The 16,953-nt window shown below is 41.4% G+C and overlaps 1 protein-coding gene across 1 annotated transcript in view; it reads left to right on the top strand.

The window, feature by feature from the left end:
- Nucleotides 1-16,953, top strand: part of SOBP (sine oculis binding protein homolog) — a 164,311-nt gene that overhangs the window by 43,518 nt on the left and 103,840 nt on the right. The window contains 1 exon segment of the mRNA XM_070376515.1: nucleotides 219-370. Coding sequence (XP_070232616.1) covers nucleotides 219-370 — 152 coding nt within the window.

Genomic DNA, 16,953 nt, shown 5'->3' with positions numbered 1-16,953 from the left:
TTGGAAACATAGGAGCCAACCAAAAAAAGAAAGAAAAACGAGAGAGAGAAAAGCAGTAAGTCTTTCCACCAAGAGCTGCCTATTTTCCTAGGTCAGAAAGTGGTGAGGTACTGAAATTAAGATCAGACCTCAAGTAATTCTCTGAGGTTCAGGGTGTGTCTAAGTTTGAAGGGATGTTTGCTTCTGATATGAACATTTTTCTTATACTTTTATTATAGAAGATGATGTGTCAAATGTACAAATAATGTGTGCCTGGTGCCAGAAAGTGGGAATCAAGCGCTATTCCCTGAGTATGGGAAGTGAGGTGAAAAGCTTCTGCAGCGAGAAGTGCTTTGCCGCCTGCCGACGAGCCTACTTCAAGAGAAATAAGGTAAGAGCACCGTAGAGAGAGGCGGCCCATGCAGGCCTCACCGCCCCGTGCGCATGCGCCTCTTAGCTTCTAGCTGAATTCACTGCGCACCCCGTACTTTGATTCTTTCTGTTTTGTCTGTTCTCTTTCTCTGTCATACTTAACCTTCTGGATTAAAGAGCCCCCTTCTAATGTGTAACCTGTCCTTCAATTTCTCTTGTCTTGGTGTTTGAATTCTGAGAGGGTGAATGAATCTGATGAAGACGCAGTGGTCGCAGCCGGTACCCTAAGTGACAGTCTCTCTGGCGGTAGAGTACTAGACGAGGGTCTGTGAAAGAGAAGTGGTAGGAATTTCCTGTCGAGGCTGAAAAACTAGCCACAGAAGCATGGCCAGAAAGCCTTTAGTCCGCTCAGCTTTATACTTGTTTGCAAGGTGAATGTTGCTCTGGCTCTTTCCAAAATCCGACCCACAAATTCTAATCAGGAAAAAGTCAAGTTTTTCTTGACACCTTACATTAAAATTGATTGATATTGAGAGAAGATGAAATAATGAATATATGAACCAACCTAGCTCACACAGCGAAGTGTTTGTGAGAAGCATGGTGGGTGAACACAGGAACAGCCATGGTTATGGTTTCTTTTTTTGTTTTGCCTTAAGACATCTCAGATCTGAAAGTGTCCTTTTAGAATAGCGTTAGCCACCATTGATGGGAAGTGGAATGCATGATGTTTTTACAATCAACATACACACTCAGTTAATTTCCTGATCTTTTAAGAACCGCTATTGCATTCTGCCACTAATAATTGAAGTCAATTGCTAGTTCTTGATTTTCCATTGATCTGCAAATCTTCCTTAATTCATAAAATCGTCCACATTTTGCTAAGCATTTCCATTAAACAATGTCAAAATCTGTCCTTCTTTGAAGCAAACAGTTACTGTTTTTTTAAGTCTGATATTTGCAATCCTGAAATGCTAATTTGGGGCTCACTGCATTGCAAGAAGCACTGTTGCAGCAAATTATCTCCTTCAAATTTGGGTCACATCATTCGGCCAAAAAGCATAATGCCAAAAGAATTAGGCTGCAGAATTCAGCGAGGTGGAATTTTAGTAGCAGTCTCTAAGAATTAGTCTCATAATCTTCACTGGAACAGGGAGACAAGTAAGGAAATTGGAATTCTTTTGGGACAGTCAACAGTTCACTTTCCCCTGGGAGGGGCCTCACGGGAGGGGCTGGTGAGGCTTTAGAGGAGGGTGGTTGGAACAACGCATGGGAGACACGTTTTGTTTTAATATTTGGGGATTAAAATGATCTCTGAGACCCTGAGGCTCCCGTTTTGAATGCTGAGCACTGGGGTAACAATCACAAGAGTGGGCCCAGAGCTTTCATCTTCAAAGCCGTACTTACCACAACAAAATACTTTGCATTCCATCCCAGAAGATGGCTATAGAACAGGGGTTTTGTCTTTCTATTATTCCAAAGGGTTATGGGTCTGAATCTTGATGGACTGCCTGTAGTGAATAAAATCAGGCAAGATAAATTTGTCACAATCCTGGTAATACATGTTGCACTTTGCACAGTGATCCAACTTTTTAAGCCTTTGATAAAAGGTATCTGATTCAATATGAAAAAAAAGTCCATATAATACATATCATATATATAAGATATACATATTTATAATTATAAAGTTTAAGGTCAAACTGAATTTAAAATTCCATAGCATACAGTTTTGAAAAATGGATAACTGGGAGCCAAGATAAGAGTATTTGGAATACTTAGTAGGTAAAATCAGCAAAGGGAGAAAGACCATTACTCTTCACTTCCTGCAAGTAGTTATTGGGGTAGTTCTTTGAATATCCTGTAAAACCTGGGAGCGGCAGTGACTTGACGTTTAGCCAGTGACTTTGAGGGCTGACCCCCCCAGCCCATTAGTGTACATACAATACCTGTCATTTCTGCAATCTTCATGCTTATTTATGTATTCCAAACCTCTGCCCCACTAGACGGTATCGTTTTTCAGATAGAGAAATAAACTGGTCACATCGCTTGCTAGATTCTTTTTTTTTTTAATTTCAAGAGTGTTATCTCTGCAACAATATCCTATTGTATTACAATAAACATGTACAGCTGCTGCATTTCTGTTAACTGATAGGATTTTGTGGTCATTTCATTTAGGGCTTGGGTTTCCTAATGGATTGTATTAGATACCAGTCTCCATCCTGCCATTTCTAAGAACTGCCGTACTAAGCCCCAGGGTGTTCCTCACTGAAGACAATAGCAAATAGCTACTTCTGTTCTTGTATCATTTAACAAAGTCTTTAGTCCTCATTATTAAGATTGTGGACTGCTTAATCTTAGAGGGCAGAATTCCTCCCATTCCTACATAAAAGATTTTCTGGCTAAATTCTACACTTTTAAATACTGAGAAGTGGATGGAAAACAGAGTGAATAATGTGTATGCAGAACAGAATTTTGCCTTAGGTATAATGTAGAATCTAAAAAAACATGTAAAATTAACTATGTTGTAAATTGTGCTTTATAATGACAGCCCACTTCTTGGTAGATAGCATGCTGGGATCTAAAAATGGTCTCTAAGTTGAACCCAAATTGCATGCATAACTTTACAAAGAAAAATCCTGGTAGAAAAGGTAGCTAATTAGGAGCAGTATTCAGCTGACCTCTGTTTTGTGTCTGAGCAACACCTGCATTTGTGAATGTAAATTGGACAGCTGTGCCTGTGCTTCCCCTGCCATCCTCTTCACAAATGCTTGGGTATAAAGGCAGGAACTGATTTTCTGCTAAAAAACAAGGACAAAAATAGCCCAACTCTCAGAATGAAGGCCCGCTGAAAATTGGCTCTTTAAATTTCATTTGCTTCTCAAACCTCCTTTCTGCTGGGGTCTCTGTGTTTGTTTGATGGAATAGGTTAAGAATGACACATCCCTCTCTTCCAAACCCTGGTGCTGTGAAGTAAGGGGGGATGGAAGGAAGCCAAGTTAACCCTTTGTGGCATGTAGGTTATAATTTTAAACCAACTTAAAATTCAATTTGAAGAGTAATTTGGATTGCTGTAAGTATGTAGGCTTTCTTCGGAATGCTTCTGCTAGAACTGTGAGTCACAGCTGTATTCATTTAAGGAGCCCAACTACCAGCTTACACATTTCAGGATGTTGGCTCTAGGAAGTGTATGGTGTTGATTCATAATCATATTTCATAGAATCCTTATCCCCAACAGGCTCGACTGCTGACTCCAAAATGTTTGAAACAATGGGTAAGACAAATACTTTTGTAGTCTGTGGGCATCAGCCGAACAATGGGATGTCAATCTCATTACTTGATGCACTGCAGACTTTTCAGGGAACTAATAGCTCATTCTTTTCCCAGCCCCTTCTTGAGGCCACAAGTAGAGAAGAACTTGAGAACATTTCTAGCCTAGTGTTTTCCCTAGGAGTTGGAAAGTCGTATACTCCTTAGTGGTTTTGTAAGAGATGCTGAAGTGTTTAGTCCAACTAATACCAGTTTTACTTTGCACAATAACAGACACTTAAAAATATTCTTTCCTAAGGGAGTGATGCCTTGTAACCATTATCCCACTTAAAACAAGAGTAACAAACAAGACCACAAATAGTAGTCTTTTCCAAATATCCTGTGTTTGATCTTTTTCCTTCTGCATGGGAAATATCCTGTTGTCTAAACTGATGTCTACAAATCAAGCAAGAAATCAAAATTCAAGACAAAAGGCTAACACAGGCAACGTAAGGAGGTTTTCTTTCCTTGTTCAGATACCAAATTTATAGGGGTCTCACTGATACTTTAGTAATAGACACAAATTCCTAATAGCACCGAAGTTTTGCTTTTTGTTCTAATTGTTCTGTAATTTGAGATAAGAATAGATGGAAATACGTCTTCAGTATCACAACATTGCTGTTCTTCCACAGACTATAGTGGGAAAATATCTATGTAGATAAGAGATAAAGATGAATTAAAAATAAAAAGGTTATATAGACAGAAACAACATTTGCAGATGATATCAATAAGATCTTCATAACAATCATGGTAATAATAACAAATATTCAGTGAGGAGAATATTGTATAATAAGCATTTCCTTTACTTTCAAGCTATATTGCTGGATACACAGCATGTATCATCATAGTATTTGGAGTTACATTTTGTTTAGACTATTGGGCTGTTTATTAAACTTGAATATATCCTGGGGAAGATTCTCAGTTTCAGACCTCACTATAGAACCTAGTAGTGCAGAAGAAATGTGTAACAATTGCCTTGTTAATCTAGTGATTAACCTGTCTACTTTTTTTCATTTAAACACCTGCAAGATTTAATTTGCAAAATGGCTATCATTCATGAAGGTTTAGGGAAGGACATTAAATTACCTGTAATTAATGTCCCAGTTGCCTGAAGCTTAGGCCACGGACTTGCTTTTGCCAGTTGTTTGCAAATATTCTTCATTGACAGAATTCTTAGGGAGCACCAGATTTCTTCCTGTAGATTCACCGTGTTTTTATGGGGTGCCATTTTTTTTTGGTGCCAATGTTTTTATGGGGTTGAGACTCTATGACTATATAGCTGCACTCTGGCCTGAAGAATGTCTGCTTTGGTTCTTCATTGTCTTCGAACTGTGCTGCGAGCCTGCCCACTGCCTGCCTATAGAGTGGCCGCTGCCTCCCAGGACTTTAACCCACAGGCTCCGAGGCAGTTAGTCCCTTTTCAGTTACAGCAAACAAAGGTGTCCTCAGGAAGCTTTGGGGGAAAGAATAACAAACCCACCTGTTTTCTTGTTCTCTAGTATTTTGAAATATGGGATGGAATATTGATGAAATTCTGCAAATAAGAACCCGTGAAAAAAACACCAGCAGAGGAGAGGAACTGTGTTAGTCCTTTGAAACACATTCAGGGCAGGGGTAGAGCAAAAGAATTCTGGCCAGAGAAATAAGAAGCAAATCAGGTTAAAGTGATGCCTGGACCCTTGAGGAGGGACAGAAAGAGTCTGAGGGCAGAGCTTCTGCAGGCCAGGTAGGATCCAGTGCCCTAGGAAGCCATCAATCAGAAGCTTGGGGGAGAGGCATGCGATCTTGAGTTTATCAGAACACTTGAACACTACTTGAGAGACACTGAACTCAAGGGACCCCCAGAACACAAAGAGAATGGGGCAAGCAAAAGAAAAAGGGATCACAACCATGTACTGAAAGAAAGGAATAGCAACCATGTCCCATAGTTTTGAATGGGCTACATGTTGGGATATTGTGGGGAAACAGAAATAATTTTAAACTATTACCCAGAATAGATGTCAGCTTCTGAATAATATTAGATATTTTAGATTAAATATGAAAAGATGATTAAAACTCCAAAATAGCTTCAAGCACCAATACTTTATTCAGTGTTTCTTTTCAATGAGCAGAAGGAAGAGGGGCTACTTTCCATAGATTCAAATCCCGTCACCCAGAGACTGATACACAGGGTTACTGACATAGATGCTTGAATGTTAATTTTCAGACAGTCTCTGGCCATCCTTCTGGTGATAGCTAATGCTTTACACTTAAATCAAGTTTTTCTCATCTGAACTGCCGGTAATTATCCAATCCATCTCAAAGGCACACTCCCTTTTCACATTAACCACAGTGTCAGATTGCATCAGCTGCACTGTGCTCCGGTGGCTGCGGCTGCACAGTGATGAATGTTTGTGCTCTGAGTTCCTCGTCCGGTGTCTGTTTGGTTAGTGGGCAGTTCAGGGAAACAAATGATTAGGAAGGGTTTAGTTATTTGGGACCTGCGTTCTCCTTATTGATCCAGTCACTCACATCGTCAACTTTCTCACCTTGCTGCTAACAGTGTTTAGGTGTATCTGAAGAATGAGCTTTTGAAGAAATGGCTCATTTTCTTGTCCTTCTCCAGTCGTCAGCTCCATGCAGCTCAGAGTTAGTCTTTGTGCTGATTTTAAAAGGAAGGTGTCATGCAACTGTACTAGTAACGACTAGGAGGGGAGAAGTTTCTAAGAGTGCTTAGTGCACTGTCTGGAGAAACCAAGAGAGATGATTGTGCATTTTCCTAGGATTGTAGTTATGCTCTGTAAATTCAAATGCTTCGTTAAAAACGTTAACTGTCTAAATAAGTGCATGCATAAGACAGGCCAGGTGGCTTGCTTTGAGATATTTTAAGATAGTAGTTTGAGTCCAGAATTTCTCTCATACACTTTTGCAATGTCTGGTCATAAAACCTAGTATGCCCAAGAGGGCCATATGCAGGAGATGCAAACTATAGGCACACCCGTGGTTATTTTTATTTCTCTCCCATCTCAGTACCTCTGGATAGCTTTTGTACACATAAGCAAAAGTATGAACTGGGCAAGCCACGTGCAATTTTTTGTTCCTTGGGCTCTCTGCTCTTTGTTCTTATTCTCACAGATTAGGATAGAGTAAAGAAAATCTTGCAGCAGAGGGCCACTTAATTTCTGCCCCAGCAGCTCAGACTGAGAATGGGAAATTCCCTAGGTTGCTATCCACTCTTAGGGTGGCCATGCACACAGTAAAGTCTAATGTCTCCTGACAGGCTGCCCTTGGAGGTTACAAATGCCAGTCTGTTGTATTCTCTGTAAACACAGGCTGTGGGCCAGAGCAGGGGCCTACTACAAGCTCTGGAAGGCAGATCAATGGTTTAATGAATCCATAAAAGATGCTTGAACTCTGCTGCAATTTACTGAGCACTCTAGTTAAATGAAACTCCTGTAGTCTTTAGCAAAGATGGAGATAATCAATGGCTATAGATAGAAGCCAGTGTCTGATAATCACAACCTCCCGGAATTTGTGTTGTGGTCTCCTGGCTAACAGAGTGTTAGTCAGGTCAAGGCTCTGGAGCTCACCACATCTGTATTGATCTTTTCTGAGTGTTTGAGCTGAATTTGGCCTGGAGATGACATAAGTGTAATAGTGCTACTTCTGTGAGAACTGTTTTTAAAAGCTATGAGATATTATTTAAAATAAATTTTTCTTAAGGCAGAATGATTAAGCTCAAGAATTATATTTATTCTAACACGTGGTGGCTTTGAAAGGCATCCCTGTGATGAAAAGTAAATAGGTGAATAAAATTCATTCTTGATTAAGTCCTCAAAATGTCAAATTGCACAGTGTTAAGAGCCCTGATTAATCCTTCTAAGGTAAAATATTCCTCATTAGTTTGCTATGGTTAAGGGTTAACCTCTTCTATTATAAATTCAGATAGTAATGTATTTAATGTATTTCCTGCTTAACTCATCTTCTAATAGAAGAAAATATAGTTAGTAGATGTGCGTTTTTTTTCAAATGTGCTCTGGAAACATACTGATCTGTGAGAGAGTTTTGGATGCATGTAGGAGAATTCCTTCTTAAATATGCTGAAAGGTATTTGAAAGTATTTAATCACTTTTGATTGTGAGAAAACAACTTTGGAATGATTATTTTTCTCCCACAGAGATAGTAGATTTTATGACAAATGAAAGATTTTGCATCCAATTTTTGTCACAAAAACTTAAACTGAGTTTAAGAGAGTCTGCTCTCTTAATGCAGGCTCCTACCCCAATAAGTATATTTGGGGGGTTCAATGGGTAATAGGAATTTTGAGGTATAAAGACTGCTAGTCTTCTTCACAGGCGAATATCACAAGATAAATTGGTGATTTCTATATGGATCCAATAAATAATATGTTATCTTGTATTCTGTTTTGATAGAAAGGTTGCATATTATTTATAATGTGGCAAGCAGTTCTGTGACTGTACATCCAATTCTTTGCTATAAGAGCCTTTGAAGGCCCTGATACTTCCTGTGATCATCTGTGGGATTGCCTGTTTCATAAGTGGGAGCAATTTAAGTTGTTGGTGTCAAATGCTTTAGAGATACAGAGATCCAGGAGCCGGTGAAATAAAGCTGGGCAAAAGGTAAAAACAAGGGGGATTTGTCCAACCAGAGGCAAGTGCCTCTCTGCTGCTCTTTTGTTTGTTTTTGGCCAAGCTTAAGGAAAAAAACCTTGTTACTTATTCATCCATTCATTTTTAGAAGGTAAAATGAAAAGTATATTGAGCTCCTATAATGTACTGGGTACTATTTTAGGCTTAGTGGCTACATCATTGAACAAGAGAAAAATCCCTGCCTTAAAGGGACTTACAGTCCATTCTTGAAGGGAGATAGATAATATACAAGTTAAAAATATGTATGTATTGAACACAATTTCAGGTAGTGATATATGCTATGAAGAAAATGTAGGGTGAGGGGATGGATAGTGGTGAGGTGCTATTTTGTACATCATGGTCACAAAAGTTATCTCTGAGGAGGTGAAATGTGGGTAGGGACAAAATGAAGTGATGGAGTAGTCATGTGAAGCATTTATAGCAGAGGGCTCCAGAGAGGGAGCGAGTGAAAGGCAGCGGTCAGGCAGGAACAGTTTTGGCATTTTTGAGCAATAGCAAGAAGGCCATTGTGTCTGCAGTTGAATGATCAAGGTGGTTAGTGGCCAGATCATGTAGGGTGGAGAGGTAATAGTTTGGATTTTATTCTAAGTATGATGGCAGCTATTGGAAGGTATTGAATAGGGTGTGTGACATCTGATTTTTGTTGTTGATTGGATTTCTATATCAAGGAAGTAATAGATTTAAGATCCTGGAGGCAAAGGGGATTTTGAGAGTAAGAAAGGCAACAGCATTCCCATCAAAGTTGGGTGTGTCTGGCAATAGAAAATTTAAAATATCATATTCACTGAATTATTCATTCGTAGTTATGAAACATTTCCCAGTAGCAAAAGTGTGTTGAACCAATTTAGGTTTCTTTTTCATTTGTTCTTTTTTTTGGGGCACACTGTGGGAAGAAATGAATGAAGGATGGATGTTGTTGGTTAAATGATCTGACACAGCAGTTTTCTTTCTATGCAGTTGACAAGGCTTGCTCCCAACCTAATGGGGAGGTTAAGGCCTCAGGAGGCAAGCTCAAGTGCCATATGGAACTCAAGTCTTGTCCTGGGAGACATATAACATATACAGGCCTTCTCAAGCTCTACCCCTCAAAGAAGCATGATGAAAAGGAGGTGGAAACTTTGAAGGGACCATCTTTGGATCAAATTATTTAAACTTTATTTAAATAAAAATTATTTAAAGTTTATTTTAAGTGTGTTAGTCACTCAGTCGTGTCCAACTCTTTGTGACCCCATGGACTGTAGCCCTCCAGGCTCCTCTGTCCATGGGATTCTCCAGGCAAGAATACTGGAGTGGGTTGCCATTCCCTTCTCCAGGGGATCTTCCCAACCCAGGGATCAAACCTGATCCCTGCATTGCAGAATCTGCATTGCAGGCAGATTCTTTACCATCTGAGCCACCAGGGAAGCCCAATTTATTTTAAGAGTAGACTGAATTTGGTGACTGCATACTTTTAGGGTGTAGGACTTCCCTGGTGGCTCAGACGGTAAAGCATCGGTCTACAATGTGAGAGACCTGAGTTCGATCCCTGGGTTGGGAAGATTCCCTGGAGAAGGAAATGGCAACCCACTCCAGTACTTCTTGCCTTGAAAATCCCATGGATGGAGGAGCTTGGTGCAGGCTACTATCCATGGGGTCGCAAAGAGTTGGGCACGACTGAGCGACTTCACTTCACTTCACTTCACTTCAGAATTTTTTAATGCAAGTAGCAGAAGACCCAACTCAAACTGATTTAAGAAATAAAAAGCTTCTTTTATCTGATGGAACTGTAGAGTCCTAAGCTAGAGTATACTTCAGGGTAGGTTGATCCTGCAGTGCAATGGTCTTATCATGGTCTCATTTCTTCCCACTTCTATATTCTTCTGGATAGAGTGTTGACCATATTCCAAGGCAAGCTCCTCAGGACCATGGAATGGCTAATAACAGCAATCAGGGATAGATGTCTCTTCGTTCACATCCAATAGAAGACAGAATGCGTATGGCCTAGTGTTCTGAGCAAGAATGTTGAAATTCACACTCATTGTCTGTGCTGAAGTCACATGCTTAGGCCTGAATTTGGGACTGTGACCAGAGCAATGGATATTTGAATTAGCTTGAGCCAGTGATGATTTCCTTCTGACAATGGAGTTGGGCTCATTTTCCTCTAAAGCCCAAGGGAAGCTGCATGGGGGAAGGGTAGCTACCAGAATGAAAATCTGGACACTTTTTAAAGAGGGATGAGGTCAGTGTGATGGCTGATGATATGTGCCAGCAAATGTCCATGAGAGAGAAGGAGAAGTGATCTCATGATGTTGAATTCTTTACACAACAACCATGTCATGCCCATCAACTTTTGTCATGTGGAAGGACTCTGAAACCCGTGTGTGGACTGAAAGATAAAAATGTGGTTAACATTCATCAAAGGGCCTTTAGATGCACTACCTCATCTCTCCAGGACCAGCTGCTTTGACAAACCCGATAATTAGAATGTTGGTTTTAGTGCCAGGACCAAAGTGCTGACTCTTTTGATTCTTTTTGGAGTCTATGGAACACGAGATTGCACAAAGCTAAGACAAAGGGACTGTAGTTAGCTGTTAGATATACTCATTTAGGAAGAGGAACAAGGGTGCAGTTAGAACAGCAGATAACCCAGCATGTGGCTTCATCAGTGTAGTGGCCTGGGAGATGTTGGCCATGGCCCATATTGGATGTGGGGAGTCAGATGCCTGGGACTAGATGGTGATGGGATGAGGCTGCTGTTACCCATCAAGAGTTAGCCTGCTTGCCTATACATTTAAACTTCTCTCTCTCTGGCTGAAAACTGAGTCTCCTAAACTGAAGGGAAGGGAGAGTGTCCAAACAAATTGTGATTTAGTCTGAGGCGGAATACAAGTTCAGGTGGGCAAAAGAGCAGAGACCTTGGAGACTTCAGCTTTCACAGTTATTAGTTAATTAATGAATCAATCTAACAAATATTTGTTCAGTAGCTACCATGTGCCAGACACTGTGCTAGTCATTGGAACTACAGTGGCCAATAAATAAATAAATAAAAGACCTAGTTACTGCCCTCATGAAGCTTACAATCCAGTGGGGGACAGAGATTTGTTTAAATAAGAATGCAGTTGTGAAATCACCACTGTGGCAAGAGCTATGACAGTGTGGGCGCAGTGCTGTGAGGGCCTCTCATAGGGAGATTTGACCAGTCGGGAGATCTGGAAGCTTCTCTGAGAAAGTACTGCTTGAATTGAAGTCTGAGAGATCTGAAGGGGTGTTAAGTAGGGGAAACGGGGAAGGAAGAACTCACTGGGCTGAGAACACAGCAGCATGATTTCCAGTCCTGGCCCTAGTTTGCTGCTGCTTTGCTCATTTCAAGTTTTTTGGAAGGAATGGAATTTTACCTACAAGCAAGAGAACAATTGAACAAATAAACATGGCCTAGGACAATAATCTCATTTATCCATTTGTTTGTGTGTTCATTCATCCATTTGTTTATTCATCCCACCAACCTTTAGAAATGCGTGACTTGCCTGCTGGCCTCTGCCTTCTTTGATCCTTCACTCAACCTCATAACTATAGAGTTCGCCCATTCATGGTACTAATTCATTTCAGGGAGTATATTGACAGTGCGTAACTCCTGTGGGTAGAGGCAATTTGTAAATAAATAATAATCAAAATAAGGATAAGACTAAGAACCCAAGTGTGTTTAGTTATCAACTATATCAGAAAAGCAGCAATGACAACAGAAAAGATTGGGTAAAAATGTGCTGATTTGAAAGAGAGCAATAGTGTTATTATTGTCTGATAGATATGGTTGGAAATAAACCTAACCCCTTTCCACCCCCTACCCATGACACTTAGTGTGGAAAGAGGTATGGTTTTGTTATAGAAAGAAACCGTAGAGCTATGTTGGGCTTCCCTGGTGGCTCAGATGGTAAAGAGTCCACCTGCAATGCAGGAGACCTGGGTTTGATCCCTGGGTTGGGAAGATTCCCCTGGAGGAGGGCACAGCAACCCACTCCAATCTTCCTGCCTGGAGAGTCCCCATGGACAGAGGTGCCTGGCAGGCTACAGTCCATGGGGTCGCAGAGAGTCGAACATGACTGAGTGACTAAGCACAGCACATAGAGCTATATTAACATTAATGTTGAGGGCAGACAGGAAGTTTGGGTGATGATATATTCCAACAAAGAGGAATGCTTATTGACACGCAGCTCCCCAGACTACACAAGTTGTTAAAGTGGAAACAGAGCAGCTCCTCTGCTGGCATGCCAACACAGGGCGATTCTCAGGGCACAGTGGTGTGGTGAGAAGTGAGGAATCCCCGCCCTTTCTCTGGATTCTTTGTTTCAGCCTCTTGTTTCATTTAGTGGCTAGGATCAGGATGACAAAGCCATAGACATGTGGTAATAATAAAAAGGAGGTAGGTGAATCAGATTTAATGTTCCTGGGTCTTACTGGGTGATGTGGACATGGCTATTCTAAATCAAGGGGGTCTCCACCAGTCTTCAGGATGCCAGGCAGAGAAGGGGACCCTTATCAAGCTCCGTCATGCCTGCACCTGCCTCAGGAGACTGTGAATGGAAACCCAGTACAGTTCAGCTGGAGTCAGTGGCCCCCTTTCAGTTCCAGTAACTTCTGAAAACTACATATAGTGACAGCCGTCTCCAAAAGAGGCTGATTTTAAAACTGTGATGAAAATGGCTAACAGCAGGCTGAAGGTTAAAGTAAAAAACTTAAAAACCATAAAATCTGCCTGGAGGCTATTTAAGCAAACTGTTTTCGAGGCACAGATGGTTCATATACCTCTGAGCCAAAAACAAAAAAGTAAAAAAGGGACAGTAAAGCTGGCGTGATTAAGCAGACAAGTATGAAAGTTTTATTAGTACTAAAAAGGCATCCTTTAGAAAAGTGAAAAATCTGTCTCAGGAAACTCAGAAGACATGTTAAAGACCAGTGAGAAATGGAGAGGGCAAATGGATGACATTTCAAAAAGCAACCAAAGATGGCAAAAACATGTAACGTGTGTAAGTACCTAGGGTATCAGAAGCTGTGCTCCTAGGACATCAGAAAGCAGTGTGAGAGAAAGATGTAGTGTGTGGAGAGTTGGGTGTGGCCTCCCTGTCCTGCAGAGCAATTTTTATAGGGAATTCGATGCACCTTAAATGGTGAGTTGAATCTCCAAGAAAAATCAGCTGAGGCAAATTTGAGAAGCTTACGTGCAGTAAATCAGAAGGTCCAAAGCTCATGAAGGAAATAAATTACGATGTTGCTATTAAAAATTGTAAGCATACCTGAGAAGTGGGAACTCACTGCATGGGAGGGCCTCCAGCCTCTCTGGGGACCCCAGAGTGCTTAAGGGTGCAGTCGTGCAGTGCGTTCCTTGCACGTGCAGTGCAGGGGCGTACACACGCATACACAGAAAGTCCCCAGACTTTAGGTTGCTGATCTTCTGTTATAATTTTGAGAGAAGTCAGATTCTGAAGAATCACAGAACAATACAGAGTTTATAGGGTTACCGTTTGAGAAACCTCCCCAGAGGAAAGAATATAGTACTTGTGTTTCGGGTTAACATTCAATATAAACCTAACTAAAAAGGACCAAGTGGCTTCCCTGCTGGCTCAGATGGTAAAGAATCCGCCTTCAATCTGGGACTCCCTGGTTCGATCCCTGGGTGGGGAAGATGCCCTGGAGAAGGCAACGGCTACCCACTCCAGTATTCTTGCCTGGAGAATACCATGCCCAGAGGAACCTGGCTGGCTACAGCCCATGGGGTCACAAAGAGTCGGACACCACTAGTGATAACACACACACACACACACACACACGACCAAATATAGCCTTGCAAAATGTCAGGTAAGTTTGGATTTTCAAAAATCTAAGTAGTTCACTTAGAGTTTGGCTGACTCCCTCTGAAGGGACCCTTGAGGAAAATAAATAACCAAAGGCAAGGAATAAAGCCTAGTCTTGGATTAAGAACCTAGGTAGGGAGTGGATGATATTCCTCAGAGTACAGTTAAATTAATAGCATTCCATCTCAGGGGTTTATATTAGGAGTAGTGTCACTTAATATACTGATTGCTTGTTTGGGAGTAGATGTCTAGGAAGGAGGAGAAGTTTGTTACTTTTCTCTAAGTTGCATTCATTTGAAACACCACAGAGGAATATCTGCAAAATATCTCTATCCCCCTTGCCCCCTCCCCCTGCTAACCTCTGCTCTACAAACATATAATAAAGTAACCTGACATCAGATGCAATTCCATTCACTGAGCTGTCGGCTAGCATGATGATGGTGGTGGTTTAATTGCTAAGTTGTGTCTGACTCTTGTGACCCCATGGGCTGTAGCCCACCAGGCTCCTCTATCCATGGGATTTCCCAGGCAAGAATACTGGAGTGGGTTGCCATTCCCTTCTCTAGGGGACCTTCCGCAGTCAGAAATTGAACCTGCATCGCCTGCATTGCAGGCGGATTCTTTACCTCTGAGTCACCGGGGAAGCCTGTGAGCTAGCATAAGAGAATGAAAAGTTTCAGTTTCCATACTACTTGATATGGCCTATCTCTCAGCATCTTCAGAGAGGGGAACTTGGTCATGTGTGAAGGGAGCTCAGTTGTGCTCCTTACCTAGACTAAAAACAAAACAAAACGATCTTTGGCTGCATTAAAGACAGGTTTCTAAAGTGCACAAAAATACATGAGACCATATGCTGATAATCAAGTTTTGTCCCATCTTCACAGGAAATGTGAAGTTCATTCTTCTTTAGCCTGAGTTTAATAAAAGGCTAATGCTGAACTTTAAAAGAGTTGACATAGAGGATTAAATATATTTTCATTAGACTCTAGGCTATGCAAATATGGGACACAAGAGCCTGAAAAGATATTCTGTTGAGGACAAAAGAACCAATAATAAAACCAAAGAATTGGTACAGATAAATGTAATGATAGTATACTGTGCCTCTTAACACTCACAGGTAACCTTTGCAGTTGGCCACCATGGAGAAAGACTGGGTCAGACTTCGTGGCAGATGGTTTAATACATAGTGCATATATTAACCCACCGAGGCAGCCCTGGAAATGCAAGCAGGTTGTTAATGATCGTGTATAGCAGTCGTGAGCTGCTTCTGCTCTTGCAGTAAGGTATTCAGATGTCATGCTTCAGGGTTCAAGTTGATGAGTTTCTGGGTTGGGAAAACATTTTCCCCTTTGTGTTGCAGTGCACAGCTGATGAGGCATGCTTCAGGGAAGGGGTGATTTAGACTATGTCAGCTGGATGGAAGGGAGACAAGGTGGACTCATATCCCAGGCCCATGATTTAGTTTGACTTCTTACTTCTGGTTAAAATGGTACCAGCGAGAGTACACAGAGTGTGAGGAATTCGTGAAGCAAATGTGAAGGCAGTGGACATCACTGCTATAAATCTAGTAAAACTTGGAATCTGATTAGCAAGTCAATACTGATTAAAAAAAAAAAAGAATTCCCAATCCTATAGCCTGTTAGCACCATAGAGAACATGTACCAATGATGTAATTTTCATTTTCCTATATCCTTAATTGTTTAATAAGTAAAAAAAAAAAAAAAAGTACTGGCTTCCCAAATTCCAGAGCATTAAAGTTGACTTAAAGAGTGGTAAGGAATCCGCCTGCCGACGCAGAAGATGCAAGAGACACAGGTTCAATCCCTGGGTCGGGAAGATTCCACCAAGTAGGAAATGGCACCCCACTTCGGTATCCTAGCCTGGAAAATTCCATGGGCAGAGGAGCCTGGTGGGCTACAGTCCTTGGGGCTGCAAAGAGTCGGACACCACTGAGCAACTGAGCACACAAAAAGTGAATTAAAAACAGATAAACGCCAGAAAATTAATTATGAAGAGGCGTACTCCCAAGGCCAGGGATGGAGCTCATAGAAATTATTTGTATTTATTGAAGCTTAAATCAAGACAGCCAGAATTAAATAGAAATTCGGGAAGAATTGGGTGAAAAGTTTAGAGGCCTTATCGTGTTTCATTTAGGGCATTGTTTTGTATTAAATATGATGAGAGAAGAAAATTAAAGTGCACCAAAGTCAACAGAGGCGATACTAACATTTCCATTCCCTGCATGCAGAAGTTGCCTCCTCATTCAAGCCGTTTTGCTCACTTCCTCTGCATTTCTAATGCAGCCATTTATTACTTACCAAATATCAGTGAAATTTAATTCTTTGTAACTATGAAATTCAACTCTAGATGAGGAGACGTTTGACTCGCCAGCACCTGAATACTTGGTCTGGGGCTGACAATGGTGTTGTGGATCTCAATTTCTTTCTCCCAGTGTATGCAGGGAGATAGGAGGATATATTAAAACCTATATCAAAGTGATTATTACAGTTTTCCTCCATCACCTGTGCTCTCCAGAGACATCCAGGGCCTGGAAGTCACCAATCATGTTGCTTTAAACCAGCTGTTCAGGGTGTGAGAGGTAGGGACGTGGGCCTCACTCATTCCTGCATAGCCCCGCACTCGTGGGGCTCCTCCCTCCCACACCTGGAAGGCACAGCTTCCTCTCACCAGGGACAGGAAGAAGCTGATTGCTTCCTTCTTGGTTGTGGGTCCTGAAATAACTCCCTCTGTCACTCAGCCCCTCCCCAGGGGCTGCTGCTAGCAAGACTAGGAGCAGGGGGACCCAGTGCTCTTGGCTCGGGCCA

Source organism: Bos mutus, chromosome 9 (genome assembly GCF_027580195.1).
Source record: "Bos mutus isolate GX-2022 chromosome 9, NWIPB_WYAK_1.1, whole genome shotgun sequence".
Taxonomy (NCBI): domain Eukaryota; kingdom Metazoa; phylum Chordata; class Mammalia; order Artiodactyla; family Bovidae; genus Bos; species Bos mutus.
This window is presented reverse-complemented; position numbering and strand designations above follow the sequence as displayed.